The sequence below is a fragment of the Felis catus genome, chromosome C1, assembly GCF_018350175.1.
Source record: "Felis catus isolate Fca126 chromosome C1, F.catus_Fca126_mat1.0, whole genome shotgun sequence".
In the NCBI taxonomy this organism is placed as follows: Eukaryota; Metazoa; Chordata; class Mammalia; order Carnivora; family Felidae; genus Felis; species Felis catus.
The window spans coordinates 170,598,893-170,615,957 of NC_058375.1; the positions used below are offsets into that span (position 1 = coordinate 170,598,893).

Below are 17,065 nucleotides of genomic sequence, written 5' to 3' on the forward strand. Positions count from 1 at the left end.
ATACTTAGTAATTCCAGAAGTACCTATTATTTAGTCTGAAATAAAAAATAGCTGGCAAAAGTGAAATTTTCTTGAATTCAAGGAAAAGAGTATCTTGCCATAATTCTTCTATTATCTCATACTGAAAAGAATACAAGAAAGTGAACTGAAGATGAGAAATCTGTTACCTAAAAAATAACAGAATAGAAAAGAGATCATGTATTTATAGGGGAACGAAACTAATAAACAAGAATGATATTACTTGTGAAGAACTAAAACTGTCATTGCAAGGTTTAGCATTTAAAACTATATAAAGTATACAGTGTGTGTATTTAAAACCCACATATAAAAGTTGACTTTTTAAAAGAATTGCAGAATGTTCTTAGAGGATAATGAACATGAAAAATACCAAGTAATAATTACTCAGTGCTTATTGTGGATGAAGAACTATGCTCAGTACCTAAGCATTTGATATGTATCATATAACTCTTTCAAAGTAAAAGCTTAGTGAGTTTAAACTTTGCCCAAAGTCAAAGCTCATAAGTGAGAGGACTGAAATTCAGGTCTTAAAAGCTTGAGTTTTTAACCACCGGGTAATACCACATCTCCTTTTAGTCACAGACTCTTACATATTTTATTCATTCAGCAAAATATTTTTTACCTTGCAGGAATTGGCTTATCCTATATAACTGCTAAGTTTTCAGTAAATTGGATTACCACATTTAGACTTCAGTGCTCTATGTAAATGCAAGCTACTTATCAATGCTACCTACCATATTCTTAAATTAAAAATGCAAGGCGCAAGTAATCAAAAAATTTCACAAAGGGCACAATTTAAAATATGCCTCTTGTATTCTGTTAAGTTATAAAATTTTGGTGGTTCAAATTCAAATTCTTTCAAAAACTAGATAGTTATTATATACAAACTCATTCAATATAAATCACCTTAGAGCTGGGATATTTCTAAAAGACGTTAAAAAAGTCATTTAAAAGGCTGTTGCTTCAGCCCTTTTACATCTTAACAAAATGTTAAGCATTCTAAAGAAATTTTTTATCTACCTTAAAGGGTGTAAGATAATTTAAAAGATTACTTAGTAATAAAAAAACAATGAGCCCAGGGGCACCTGCTGGCTCAGTTGGCAGAGCATGCAAATCTTGATCTCAGAGTCTGTTGAATTCCAGCCCCACATGTGGCATAGAGATTACTTTAAAAAAAACCAACAACAACCCAGTGAGCCTAATAATGTTTGCAACATAAACTGTGGGAAATAATACATTCAAACTACAAATTTAAACAAATGACTTTGGCTGGAATTTTGAACAGTCCTTCAAAGAAAAGCATTATGGTACTATAGAATCAAGACTTGACCAAACATCAAGAAATCTGACTTTCAATCTCCTTTAGCAAGTCATTTCACCTCTCTAGGCTTTCAGTTTTTTCATCCATAAAAGAGAGAGTATTAAATGACAATGCAATTGAAAGGCCATCGTAGCTCTATAATTTCATTTACATGAGAATTTTCATGTTGGGTTAAGGTAATTAACAAAATAGACTTGTTCATATTCTTGAAATGTTTTTTCAGGAATCAATGTTTCAAAGCTAAAACTGATAAAGACTGTATTACCTTAAGTTCAGCAACTTGTGATGAGATATGCCACATAAGGCTCTCACTTAGGAACTTCATACCGTATGGGCCTAGTAGTTCTGATAACGACCTCATTTCTGAAAGGAAATGTAATTAATTTTACACTGATAGAGCAAATACTTTGAGAAAATGAATATTAACATTTTGGAATGTTCCATCATAGAAGCAAATTATTAATGCAAAAATCTCTAGTCTCTAGAATAAAAAGGAACACGAATGCAAAGGTAAGTCTAAGATATAATGTATGATTATGCATTGAATGAACGTAACTGAATGAAAATAGTTGTAACAATGAAAAGCCAAAAGAATCAAGGTTTCTTCACTCCATTAAACATGTCATAGGTTTTATTCACCTGATATGTCAGAATATTCCTCTGCATTGAATGTTAATTCATTTTCTGTAGGTAAGTTCACAAATGCTTTCATTGCAGGGAAATAAGCTATATGACCATTGCTGACTTGTCTTAACAAAGTTTCCAAATACCTAGGAAGAAAAAGTAAATTTATAACCGGGAGAAATTAATTCAAAGTTTATGGTATTATTCAAATTATGGTATATATTCCTGCATTAAGATGACTGATGACACAAATGAGCACTTACTGATAAAAAATAACTTTCCTAAGCATTTCACCACAAAGAAACTTTGTATCAATCCAAATTTCTAAATGTGCTCCTGGGGCGCCTGGGTGGCGCAGTCGGTTAAGCATCCGACTTCAGCCAGGTCACGATCTCGCGGTCCGGGAGTTCCAGCCCCGCGTCAGGCTCTGGGCTGATGGCTCGGAGCCTGGAGCCTGTTTCCGATTCTGTGTCTCCCTCTCTCTCTGCCCCTCCCCCGTTCAAGCTCTGTCTCTCTCTGTCCCAAAAATAAATAAACGTTGAAAAAACTAAAATAAAATAAATGTGCTCCTTACCAATTTGTGTATAGACTTGTAATGGTTGGTTCTCCATGACTGTCTAAATGTTGTGTTTGCTGAAGAAGAACATTATTAAACACTCTTGTAATATCAATTTGCACATAGTTTTCTATCGACTGTAGTACAGTCATGTATGCTCTTACACTTGTTAGAAGCTCTGATGGTTTTGCAATTTCCTGTGTGGCTTGATTATACATAGTCATTCCAACAATTGACCTGGGTAAGGGAGGGAATAAGAAATGAACTTTTCCATTTATGTACATAGGCCATTCAACCTACTGATCTCTAATATTAAGTATGCAATAAAATTAATTTTAACATACTAATTGTTACAAAGTAATGAAATTATTATCTTCCCAAGAAACCATCTTAAAAAAGAATGAACACCCAAAAGCTACAATAAGGTAGAATCAGGATTTTAAAAATTCTAAGGACATCAATAATAACAATGAATTAAGGATAAAGAGGGTCTTAAAAAATTCCTTTAATAGGACTGTCTCTAGCAAGCACACTGGACTATTTAATCCATAGCTCAAACTCATCTGGCACAGTTATGTGCTAGTATTTTCTTAGGCTTTATATCAATCACCCTCATGTTTAAAACCTTGCAATGTATCAAAAATAAATAAAAACATTTAAAAAATTTTTAAAAATAAAAAAATAAAAAAAATAACCCCCTGCAATGTAGTTACTACCACCACCACTTCACAGATAAAAAGAAACTAAGGCTCAGAACTGAAGTCAACTGAATACAGTCACTTTGTTTGGAAGTAGTGTGCCTAGGCTTTGAACCCACAACTGCCTTAGTGCTGCCCTTCAACAAAATGCATGACAGTTAAAACAAGGCAACAAACAAAAAACTTTATTGTTCTTTAATCGTTCACAGCACGTGAAACACAGTTCTGTTAGGTTTATATCCCAATAAACTATAAAAGCCTAAAAAGAAACACAGATTTTGAAAATACTTTCCCTTCTGATCTTTTCCTACATTGGCCACCCCTATTTTACCATCTTTAAAACTCCTTGAGCATTGGATTTATAAAGATCTTAGACTTATATTTGTAAGGATAAATCCTTAAAGACAATGACAAACCCCATCGATAGAAAACAATCCCAGAAAACAAGGATTCAAGGCAATAATTGCTATCCTTGTATATAACCCCTAAAGTCCTAAGATTGTGCTCAAGTGATCAGTAAAACCCAACCAACTAACACAGCTATTTGTTTTGGCAAAAAAATCTTTCCCCGTAAACAAGTTTACAGCTTTGCCTTGATCCTGATCACTAAGTGGATGTTTTGTTACAAGAACATGTTTCTCTGTGGAGAACATACTTACAGAAGGAAAACAAGGGAGCTGAAAAGTGAGCTCTATCTTCCACCCACAACTCTACCACCCCGCTGACTAGAGAATAATAAATACCAGAAGCTGTAATGTCCCTTTCGTCTAAATACTATTCTGGGTTTCACTGTGAGGCTGCCTACCTTACTAATTTAGGATAGCAAAAGACAGTCTTTGTTTAACACCTGATTAGGCAAGTGATGGCTTAACACACAATTTAGTGCCCACTTATACATTCTCCTATTTTGTTCTCTAATTGTTAAAGTCTTCTCACAAACTATAGCTCTCAGCTTTATACTGTTTTATTACTACTCACAGAACTTAACACACTGTCAAGCACATGGCGCAGATACTACTTGTTAATGACTACAAACCTTTGAAAAAAATCTTTGGCTAAATTTTGGTTTATAAAGTGTTTTAAGGCCTTCAGGAAAAACTTCTCAAATTAATCAATATTTTCTTTAACAAGTATGTAACTTTAGAAACATATATAAGACTCATAAAACTCTAATTAAGATTGAGTGCCTCAAGAGTCTAGAATTCTACTGGCCTAACAGCATACATTTGAATTCAGAAAAAACAAGAGTTGGGGCGCCTGGGTAGCTCAGTCAGTTAAGTGTCCGACTTCGGCTCAGGTCATGATCTTGCAATTTGTAAGTTCAAGCCTCGCATGGGGCTCTGTACTAACAGCTCAGAGCCTAGAGCCTGCTTCGGATTCTGTCTCCCTCTCTCTCTGCCCCTCCCCCACTCATGTTCTGTCTCTATTTCTCTGTCTCAAAAATAAACAAATGTTAAAAGAAATCTTTAAAAAAGATTAAAAAAAAAAAAAGAAAAAACAAGTGTTTATCTAGTCCTGATATTTTCAAACATTTGACTGGACCAACTATAAGATATGTAGTTAGCATCACAACTCAGTACATATATACATATACATAGCGAAGAGTTTCATGAAGCAATATTTATATTTACTACATACAGTGCACTGGTTCTTTATTGCTCGTTTGTTTATTCTTCCTTGTTTCTTTTCCTTCTCCTCCCTCTTCTTTCTTTAAATGCTGACTACAACAACCTTCTACACTGATTTCATGACCCTACTTGGTTGCTACCTACCAGCTGAAATACACAGATTTGCTCCAGTCTTCTCATTTTGTTTATACAAATCTAAGGCTCACAGAGATTAACTGCTTTGTCCAATGTTACAACTAGTTAATAACAAGTATGAGACAAGAATCTGCATAACATAATTCCCAGTTCACTATTCTTTATACTTCCCCATTCGTTATTCTTGATACATCAGTTCTAATACTTTTCCTCATAAAAGGAAACACCATATACATATGAAGACTATAACAAACCTATTAGCTGAACCAACAAAAAATTCATATTCTCTCTTACTTAGTAAAGCGGATTTCCAGATGAGACGTCAAATATTCTCGTGGGGTAAAGGTATGTTCCCAAACTACCATGTTTGGTACATAATTTATAGAGAAACACAACTCAGAAAGTGCAGTGTGCAATTTATCAAGGCTGAAAAAATATTAATAGACAGTAAATAAAATGTTAAACATTTCATCACAGCAATACAAAATTAATTTATAAATATATCAGACCTTATTTGAGAATTACAATTGCAGAATTCAATATTTTTCTTCCCTAAACTGACAAGTTCAAAATCTTTAAAAATATTACTAACATATGAGAGCAATTTTCTAAAGATAGCATCATTCATCTGTTTCTACATTCAGATAATAATGACTTTACTGATTTTGTAGACAAGAAAGTTTATTACATGCTCATAAAGACAATCATTTCCAAATCTTGCTATATTTTCGGTATTGGAGGAAGAAAATAGTCTACAAAATGGCAAATAGCTTGTTCAACATAAAAAAGCAAAGTAGTAGGAAATCTACTTTAAACAAATGTTGATCCATTATTGCCCACCAATGCCTACCCTCTAAACAAACACATGGCCCTTAATAATATCTAGTCTGATATACCCACTTTAAAAATGATATATGTTCTAATATGACAACATGCCAAAATAAAGTCTCAGATTATCTGATTTTAAATAAATGTAAAATTACTAGACAGATTTCTAGACAGATTCTTGGCCTTCAGTATTCACTATATAAAGACAAATATTACCTATTACATGAATTTTCTTTAAAAATCTAAAATCTGTATTTTGGAAATTAGCACTACCTACTCAAGTTCACAAAGGTAAAATAACAACAACAACTAATGGCTGAAAAATGAAGAATTTACAATTACTAGCATTCCTTCAGTACTAATGCCACACAAAAAAATGAAAAAATTCTCCTACTCATAACAAAAAGATATAATAAAAATGGATGGCTTACTTGGTCACTACCAGTCTGTTTTTCCTCATACTCTCAACTCCTGGTTTTTCCCTTTCAGGTTCCCCTTTCTTACCAGTCTGTTTTTTTGACTTTTTATTCACTGCTTGACTAATGGTTTTGGCACAATGCTTGGGTAGCAACTAAATTTAAAAAGAAATGAAAATTTACATGACAACAATTATTTTGAAAACATATGAACTATTTAAGCAAACCTTAGCTGAATCCAGACTATGTAGCACTAAGAACAGAGGTGTAAGTGAGATGTAGATTACCTAGCTAGCTAAAGGAGCTCGCACAACTTGGTAGAAAACAAAAATAGATGAATCTTGTGTGAAGAAAACTTCACAGAGGTTCTATAAAGGCTACAGTTTAAAGGATAAGTAAAAACAAAGTAGGCAAGTAAAGAATGAGAATGTATTACTAGAAGGAAAAAGGTCTATGAAGAATAAACTGTGCGAAGACATGATGTGTTCAGAATTTAATGAGAACTACTAGCTGGTAAAGCATCAAGTGCAGGGTGAAGTAGACAGTCTGAACTAGCAGGAAGGGACCTGAATACAAAGCTAAAAGTTGGATTTTAAACAGTAAGTAATCCTAAAGATGGGCTAATTTTTAAAAACCTAAAAATGGAGTTTTACAAGAAGAGGTAATGAGATTTACTAAGAGTTTAACACACACACACACACACACACACACACACACACACAAACACAAACACACACACACACAAAAATAACAGCTTATTTTCTTGCCTTCATACACAAACATCCTGTCCTTACGGAAACACGTGAATTTTTACCTGGTCACTGAGAGTACACTGTTCTGTGCAAATATCAGTGATGAGATTTCGAGCTTGTTTGGCCATTTCATCCAAGAACATATTACATAAGGAAAGACTGCGATCTCCAATATGATGTCGCTGTCAAAGCAGAATCATAACAACAATAATAAAAGTTATAAGAAAGTGGTCTGAATTAAAGTACTTTTTAAATAAACATGGAAAATAAAGTCTGTATAGTAAGGAGTGGGAGTAGGGAATGTTACAGACTGGGGGGGTGGGGGAACAACTAACCTACCATACTGTATTTACACAGTTGACATAAAGTAAGTATTTGGTGATTATACAACTACAATGATTGGAGGGATCTTAGAGGACCAATATTTTCCTTAACACAAAAAATTTAATGTAATTTCCAAGTTTCACAAGGTCCTATGCATCCAGTTCTTAAATATTAAACTATCAAAGAAAGGATGTGAAAGAGATTTAAAGTAATATTTTCTAATCTTAAATGATATATATATATATACACACACACATATATATATACATATCTCAACACAATGAATAACTTTGTAGTGTACCAACAGAAAAGAAAAGCTTAAGTATTTAATTAAAATTGTTAGAAATCAAGTCAGTAAAACAGAAATTCACAAGGCATTCAACTCTCTAAAATCAAACCCATCAACCCAGAAGAGAAAAAAAAAAAAAAAAAAACTGTGCATTTTCTAAACACAACAGGGGAAAAAAAGAACATTGTATTTACTTTTTAGGAGATTAGATATGTATATGTAAACATACACTCACTCAAATCCATCCATCTCTCTCTACACGATTCTGTATCTTTTTTAGTTTTGGTGGATGTCGCAATAATTTAATAGGGTTTTCTTGTCAACGGTAACTGGAATGTTGAGTATATAATGCTATAAAATTTTGCACTACACGTTTGTAGCACTTTACAAAGAGATAAATTTTTGAAAGTTTACCTTACAGATCCTCCATAATTACATAACGAATGTATAATTTACATATACTTCTATGCTAAAATAATGTAATATACAAGAATATAAAAATACTTAAACACATAATGTAACTGTTCCTAGCTCTCTCATGATACCTTAATGTATTTTATTCTAAATGCCCTTTAAAACTTTAACAGGAAGCCAAACTGAACGGTTTGCATCTCCAGGCCAGATAAAATTAAATGTTAGTTCATTTTACTTAAGGAAAGATTTCAAATTATAAACATTTAGGATTTCATTTAACCAAAATCTGACTTTTGAAAGATGAAACATACCCCTTGCTATCATTTACTCCTGAAAAAAGAACATTAAATTAGCACTGCTTCAAATTCACTAGCGTTAATTTAAAATACAAATCTGGTATCACTCTCTTCAAGTGGCTCAGAAATGCTGAGACTGGATGGAAAACAAAACAACTAAAGTCTCTTAACATGTCACAGTCTCTCCATGATCTGCTCTCACCCTATTGCTACAGTGCTGAGACAGATTTTAGGAGAACAATGTCAGAAGCAGAGAAACCACATAAGGACACTGTAACAATAATCCAGGAAAAAAGATATGGCTTTGACACAGACGAGAAGAAGTAGGCGTCTGAATATATATAAAGGTAGAGCCAAAGGCAGAAAAGGCTTTGAACGATGGCAATGGGGTAACATGTGGAGAATCAATAGTTCTATTCTGGACATGTTATATTTCAGATGGTCACAAATACCTAAACTGCAGCAGAATATACAGAAAATCTAGAACTAAAGGCAAAGGTCTGGGCTGGAGATAAAAATTTGGGAGGCATCAGCAATATGCTAAGTGAAATTAGCCCAACACAAAAAGACAAATACTACATGGTTCCACCTTTATAAACTACCTAGAATAGGTAAATTCTTACAGACAGAAAGTAGACTAGAGGATACCAAGGGTTGAGGGATGAGAAATTACTACTTAATGACACCAAGTTTCTGCTTGGAGTGATAAAAGTTTTGCAAATAGGTAGTGGTGACGGTTGCACAACACAGTGAAAGTAATTAATGCCAATGAGTTGCACATTTGAAAATAATTTAAATGGTACATGCTTATATTATAAAGTTAAATGTTTATTAAAAAATATTTTTATCACAATTTTTTAAAAGGCAAAAGGAAAAAAAAAAAAAGAATGGGTATAGAGTCCAAATTGTTGAAGTTAAATCTATATGCCTGGCTGAGAAATTTTTACTTTCTCTACATGCAATGGAGAACCACTGAGGATTTTTCAAGAAGGAAAGAAGTACTCTGGTGGCATTGTATCAGGTGATCTTAAAGGCAGAAATACTGAAGACAGGAAAACTATTTAGGAGTTTATATGAAGAATATTGCAAATTTGAGCTACAACAGTGACAAAAGCAATGGAAAGTAGAAGACGGATTCAAATTCTTGTTTTATACCAGACAAATAAAACTAAGAGGACTTCATGGGTAATTTAATGGGAGGGATGATGGTGAGGAAAATTAATAATGTGTTTTAGGTATAAAGCTTGAAGAAAATATCTATTAAATCTAAAAACTCTATAAAACTATTAAATTTGGTGGTGTTGGTATCCCTGCAGGTAATAATCCTAAAAGGTGTCCCTACTGAATTTCCCTCAGGCTAACCTTTCTCAGAGTCAGTTTCCAATGCATTGCTGGAATACAATCTGCAACCTAATGCTTAGAGACATTAATAACGCAATTTGTCGGTTTCTCTTCTCCAAGTTTTGTAGTTCTAAGTAAAGGGACTCAACACTAAGTTAAACTATAAAGAAATGGACCATTTAAGTTTAATATATATTCTTACCACATTTACAAAGTGACATTTCTTCTCTAAAGATTAGAAGAAATACTGAATACATTTTTGATAGATACTTGTTGTCAATAAACTATGGAGTAGTTCAATTATTCAATAACTATGTGTGCCTGCGTGAATGTCTTACAAATACTAGCAAATATTAATTTTGTGTACTATATCTATCATATTAACAAGTCAGTGAAATTCTTCTTTGACATGTTTATGTTTAGTCAGTAATGTGTACATTCAATTTTCAAGTCTTTTCAATAACAGTTTGACAGGAAAAGTAGGCATATAAAATCGATAGCTATATATAACTTTACAATAAATATTAATACCTGACTCACCATTTAATAAATGTAATTCCAAGTGACTTTATAACATGTTCTTAGAAATATGTATGTGTATTTATCCATCTATGCAAATAAACATTAACAGCTTTTTTAATCTATTCAAACATTCTTCTGATTTTGCAGAGATAAAGTAGGTAGGAAGCTAGATTAGGTAATTGTGACTTTGTGAAACCCAGCCAGCTACATATTTGTTCTAGTTTACTCTGCATGCCATACAAATCACAGTACTACTCTGAAATTACCTCTTCTGGACATAGTTCATGTGTGCAACTCATAAAATGAGTGCAAAGCAGTGGAAACGCAATTGAGTATCTTGACTGAGAGGGTAACTCCAAACACTGTTGAAACATCTTCTCAAAAGCACGACTATAAAAACTATACAAGGAAACAAAAATTAGATCACAATTTTTGTAGTTAAAAACTTTAATGATATAGTACTTTATTTAATTGGATTCAAGTAAGTGAAAGTTATCAACTGGTAACCTTTATTACCATAAGAGGAGTAGTTATTTTTCCAAAGAGTATCTTTCATACACCAACAATCATTAGAGTAATAAAAATATTATTTGTAGAATATTAACAAATTTTAAAATAAACTCAAACAGAAAATAAACCATATCTATGACATATGAATACGACATTCAAATCTCACCTTGCCAAATTTTTATCCAAGCTAAGTCATTATCAATTGCAAGAAACACCATTATTTTATGTACGACTAGGAAAGAAAAACACTGTCAATTAAACAATGACACACCCATCAATTTTAAATTACTTCCAGATTTAGGAGATATTAAACATAAAAGAATTTGAGTCCGTAAAATATAGTACATCTTGGAATAGTAAGACAACCAGAAGTAGTGAACATGTCTTTATTTTGGATATAACAGACAAAATAAGAACGTGATAAGAAAAGATGCATAACAATTAATTAAATATGACTACAAATCACAAATTGTAAATACTACTCAAAGTACTTTTACTTCCAAGAAAAGGGAAAAGGACTTTTTAATTGCAGTAGCTTCTTTTACGATAGGAACTTTTCTGTAGTTCAAATATATGTAAACATAAAATGCTCCATTTTCTTTTCAAGCCCAACAATAGTACAGGGTTCCAAATAATCTTAAAATTTTTGCATATCTAACATATGATATATTGTTTCAGTGATATACTGTGTTTCTAGAGTTCCTTTAAGAGATCTCTCATGCCTTCCGTCTGGTGATTTCTATTTCTTCTGCAATACTGCTAATTAAAGCTATCCTAACAAACTGCCAAAATCAGTGTGGACTGAGTTTTCTTCCAAAATAAAACCAATGAGAAGCTATTCATAATGACAGCTTTTCAATACATAGAAATGGCTATCACTATCCACTGAGATTATCTCAGCATTGTAGAAATAAAGGGACATAATACTGGGTTATTCCAATCAGCTTCCCTACAGGAAAAAAGGCCAAGAAGCAGATATAGAGTTGATACTGCACACCTTTTGTGCCAGAATACTTGAGTTTAAATCCTGATCCCACTGTTTATTAGTTTGATCATAATGAAGTCCCCTTATTCATTCAAGCATTTATTAAGTACTTACTATGTTAGACATTAAGAAAATAAAAACATGACCTTACTTCAAGAATCACATTTATGTGGGGAGAAAAGGGGGAAAAAAATGTAAACTGCTAAATTTAACTAAAGAGGCTACGATAGGAGCAAAGGAGAACAGAGAACATGGAGGGAGTAGTAGTCACTACATCATCATTATATTAATATCTAATTTAATACAGCAGAGCAAAATTACTTGCTATTTACTTCCCAACATTTGCTCTATTTGACCTTGATTCACAAGTTTTTTTTTCCTTAATCTAAAGAGGGCCTTAAGGCAATCTGACATGACAGTTTCTTACATCCTCAAAAAAAATATAAAAATAAATTTACAACAGTAAGAGTTCCTCTTATAGAGAATAAAAAAAAAAAGACATAAAATCTCTACTTTGTAAACTTCCTTTTGTTAACAAGTTGTCAACTATTCCCTTTATAATCTCTTTTTTTAAAGATTTTATTTTTAAGTTATCTCTACACCTAACGTGGGGCTCAAATACACAACCTCAAGATCAAGATTCACATGCTCCAACTGAGCCAGCCAGGCACCCCATTCCCTTTATTCTTAAGAGTTTATTACTGAATAGTCTCAAGGACTACACTAATATAAAAACAATCAACAAAGATATATTTGGATACTAAAAATTTCAAATTCTGATTTGAAAAAAAAATACCACATACCAAAATATGGAGAGATCTGATGTTTCCACCAACATTTCCACCAAGGAATCTACCATTTTTGTATGAAAAATTATCGTATTCATCATCTTTCCAAGTTCTCTGTGATCTGCAAGGCTAAGTGAAGCCTTGGAAACACTAGTATATGCCTGTGAAAATACAGCAAAAAACAAAGTCGTTTAAGCATGGACCAATGATTTTAACCTTGACATTCTACAGGGGGGATAAAAGCACTATTGAAAAATTTTTTAATGTTTATTTTGACACTATATTAATAACATCACCTTTTTAAAATTGTCAACAGTGACTCACACTTGAAATCCCTATTAAAAATTTCTTCAGATAAACTCAAATACTACTGCCAATAAAACAAAACCTAATATATGCGTCATTCATCTTGAACCCCAAAGGAACTGCAATTATAATATCAAAAGTATAAAACAGTGAATTGTCAAGTTAACCCTACCAAAAGGTATTTTCAGTCCAGCTTGAAAGAAAGCATACATGGGAAACATTCAGATGAAAATAAGTATGGTACATGTTGATTCATTGAGGTTTTAGACTGTACTGAATCATTAAAAACCAGATAACACATTGTACTAATTGATGGATTCTAGAAAAAAACTGAAGATAGTAAAAATTAGTGTAGGTTGGCTAATAAGGTGATATAACTTAACCAAATCCATCAGTATAGGTTTATAGGGAAAGAAAATCGACTATAAAGGTACCAAATCAAAGAACAAAATCCTGTCAGTGGATAGTGGGCATTCCAGAAAGGCATAGGACAAGAATAGAAGGGGTGTCTACAGAATAAACACTGTTCACTATGGCTACAGTTAAAATGAAAAGAGGAAAAAGAAAATGGTGTCAGAAGACAGTCAATCATATCTTGCAGACCCCTGTATACCATGTTAAAGAATTTAAACCTTTTGGTGAACCAAAGGTTCTGTGTGGTGGTCAATTACTATTTCAGAAAGATTGCTCTATGTAGTGGGGGAGTCGAGAGAAGAACTGGGGGAGAGGTGGACAGAAAAGGACCAGGAGAGGAGGCAGAGATCTATCAGGAGGCAGTGGTACAATAATCCAGACAGGATTATGATGCTCTGATCCACAATGGTGGCAATTTAAAAGAGTTAAGTCTGGGAAATGACTAGATGTGGGCAACAGAAAAATTATGAATGATGGCCAGGGTGCTTGCTTTGGGAGATACTCCTTCAAGGATCTCATATGTACCTACACATGTTGCATATGCCAAAAATGAAAGACCCAGAGCACTCATTACTCAGGCCATTTCTCAAGACTGTATCTGCAGCTGCCAAATTTGAGGAATGGTAATATCTCCCTCTGAATCAAAGAGTAAGTATGCTTACTGTTAATAAAATGGAGGGTTCATCAAACTCAGTGTTCCTTAACTGTAACACAAACATACTGTATACATAGTATTCATCTGTGTTCGTCTGGTCCCCCCAGCGTGGGTCATGAAAGCAAGTGAGAAAAATGATATATATTTGTTGATGCTCATGGTGCTTCCTGTGCAATGAATAGCTAAGTCCTTTGTCTCTGACCCAGGGGACCCATGTCTTCTGCCAGTTTCCATGAAACATTAAGAGGCTAAATAATTATTTTCCTTGTAAATCAGATAAAAATCAAATCTCAGCCCCTACAATGGCAAGGGGTCCATCAAGGATGGTTACCATTCACTAAGAAAGCAGTTTTATATTTTGTCATTTTTGAATGGATAAAGAATAATAAGAGCAATATTCTGATGGCAAAGTATACTCAGATATTTATTATAAACTAAGTTTAAATGAAGTTTAATTACCTCTAATCAGCTTTAGAGTAAAAAGAGGAACCACTGTTGTGGCCATGAGGTCACTAAAGACTTCCATTAATTGACACTCATTTAAAAAAATCTGAACTAAAGCATCACTGAAAATAATTTCAGAGGAAATGGATGGTGACCAAATGATAATTTAAAAGACATTTGAAAAAAAAAATTAAAAAAAAAAGACTCATTTGAAATACTTGCCAACAAGGGATACAGGAGTACTGATGCATAGGGGCACTTGTACCCCAATGTTTATAGCAGCACTCTCAACAATAGCCAAATTGTGGAAAGAGCCTAAATGTCCATCAACTGATGAATGGATAAAGAAATTGTGGTTTATATACACAATGGAGTACTATGTGGCAATGAGAAAGAATGAAATATGGCCCTTTGTAGCAACATGGATACAACTGGAGAGTGTGATGCTAAGTGAAATAAGCCATACAGAGAAAGACAGATACCATATGTTTTCACTCTTATGTGGATCCTGAGAAACTTAACAGAAACCCATGGTGGGAGGGGAAGGAAAAAAAAAAAAAAAAAAGAGGTTAGAGTGGGAGAGAGCCAAAGCATAAGAGACTCTTAAGGACTGAGAACAAACTGAGGGTTGATGGGGGTAGGAGGGAGGGGAAGGTCGGTGATGGGTATTGAAGAGGGCATCTTTTGGGATGAGCACTGGGTGTTGTATGGAAACCAATTTGACAATAAATTTCATATATTAAAAAAAAATGAAATACTTGCCAACAACGAAAGGAGAAGGTTATTAAAAAAAAAAGGCTTAAATAAGATATGAACAACCCAAGTAAATTTGAAGACAGAGGGAAGAAGACAAATGAGAAAATAACTGAAGATGCTTTAAGAGACTACTGAATACACAGGGGAACAAGATGCCTTAGGAAACAGGAAAAAATGACAAAGAATACATGGAGAGAGAAAGTACTCTTCTTTAAAGATTAGAAAAAAAGAGAAATCAAAATGACCTGTAAGAGACCAATGACCTTAGAATCAAAATTGTATAGGACTCCAGTGAAGGCATAAAACTATAAAATTCTCCCAACTGCTTATCCTTCAGGCCCTGCTCTATTCAAGAATTACTGATACTGGGGCGCCTGGGTAGCTCAGTTGGTCAAGGTCTGACTTCAGCTCAGGTCATGATCTCGCAGCCCATGAGTTCGAGCCCCCGCACCTGCTTCAGATTCTGTGTCTCCCTCTCTCTGCCCTGCCCCCGCTCATGCTTTGTCTCTCAAAAATAAACATTAAAAAAGAAAAAAGAATTACTGATATCTACAGAATGCTACACCTCTCTCTGGTCATATGCTTATAGTTAACCCTTATCCTTCTACCTGATCATTGATCAGTCAGATCATTCAGATCTCTTGTGAAGATCTGTTCCTTCTTGTAGTAATACTTAACACTAAGAAGTCTCTTTACTTGCCCTTTCCTCGCTGGTTGCCCTTTTCCTGTGTAAACTATTGTCCTATTCAATTTCTACCCATCTTTCAATGTCTGGACAAAATGATGCTTTCTCTATAAAGTCATTACTACCAATGCCCACTTGGAAAAAGCTTTCTCCCTTTTAAGAAAACTGTACTTAATAATAATCATACCCTATCGGCGGCTTCTTTTAAGTTAATCTTTTAGATTTTCAACTGCTATTTAATTTTTCCGTATCTGTTATGCCTGTCTCCACAACCAGATTAATAACATCATCAAAAGAGGATCTGTACTCCTCTACAGATTATATAATACTGCTCAATATTTTATCTCCTGTATCATATGGTCGAGTATGAAGGAGTGGAACCTTCGCTGTTAACCTGTTCTTCATCGTCTATGCAAAACTTCTGGATTCTGGCCACTGCTTCCCAACTTGCACTTTTGCCCTCTTTCCATGGAGAAGACTTCACTGGCTAAGTTGTATATACCAGTTTCCTTCCTTGGTATGCTCTGCCCTACCTACTGTCCCTAAAACTTAAGAGTTATACAGTAGAAAATGACTGCATGTCCTAGTCACGATTATGAGAAACACTATGGGCTGAATTGTGTCCACAAAATAGATATATTGAAGTCATAGTCCCCAGTACCTCAGAAGGTGACCTGATTTGGAAATAGGGTCTTCACAGAGATAATCAAGTTTTTAAAAATGAGGTCATTAGAGTGGGTCATAATCCAATATGACTGGTGTCCTTGTAGAAAGGAAAAATTTGGACCCAGAAATATGCACAGATTATATGAAAAGAGACAGAGCAAATGTCATTAGAGTGACTCATCTACAAGCCAAGAAACATCAAAGATTGCTAGCAAGTCACTAGAAGCTGGGGAAAAAGAATGAAACAGATTTTCCCTCACTGCTGTCAGAGTCAATCCAGCTAACACCTTAATTTTGGATTTCTAGCCTCTAAAACTATAAAACAATAAATTCCTGTTGTTTAAGCCACCCAACTTTGGGACTCCGTTACGGCAGCCCTAGCAAACTGATAAAAGCAAGACTACAACGCGTGAAAGAATCAAATAGCAGGTGGTATTCTTTTTTTTTTTTTTTAATTTTAACGTTTATTTATTATTGAGAGACAGAGAGCATGAGCATGAGAGGGGCAGAGAGAGAGGGAGATACAGAATCCGAAGCAGGCTCCATGTTCTGAGCTGTCAGCACAGAGCCTGACACAGAGCTTGAACCCACAAACCGTGAGATCATGACCTGAGCCGAAGTTGAACGCTTAACCAACTGAGTCACCCAGGTGCCCCAGCAGGTGATATTCTTATAATTATCTCATAAAAATTTA

General features: G+C 34.0%; 1 protein-coding gene across 5 annotated transcripts in view; it reads right to left on the bottom strand.

Annotated features, from left to right (window-relative positions):
- The window catches only part of NCKAP1 (NCK associated protein 1), a 108,923-nt gene that overhangs the window by 29,263 nt on the left and 62,595 nt on the right, over nucleotides 1–17,065 (bottom strand). For all 5 annotated transcript variants that reach the window (XM_023259532.2, XM_023259531.2, XM_023259530.2 and 2 more), the window contains 8 exons: nucleotides 12,461–12,606; nucleotides 10,429–10,561; nucleotides 7,039–7,158; nucleotides 6,240–6,379; nucleotides 5,275–5,406; nucleotides 2,538–2,756; nucleotides 1,979–2,109; nucleotides 1,605–1,702 (listed from right to left, as the gene is read on the bottom strand). In XM_023259532.2, coding sequence (XP_023115300.1) covers nucleotides 1,605–1,702; nucleotides 1,979–2,109; nucleotides 2,538–2,756; nucleotides 5,275–5,406; nucleotides 6,240–6,379; nucleotides 7,039–7,158; nucleotides 10,429–10,561; nucleotides 12,461–12,606 — 1,119 coding nt within the window. The remainder of the gene's footprint in view (nucleotides 1–1,604; nucleotides 1,703–1,978; nucleotides 2,110–2,537; nucleotides 2,757–5,274; nucleotides 5,407–6,239; nucleotides 6,380–7,038; nucleotides 7,159–10,428; nucleotides 10,562–12,460; nucleotides 12,607–17,065) is intronic.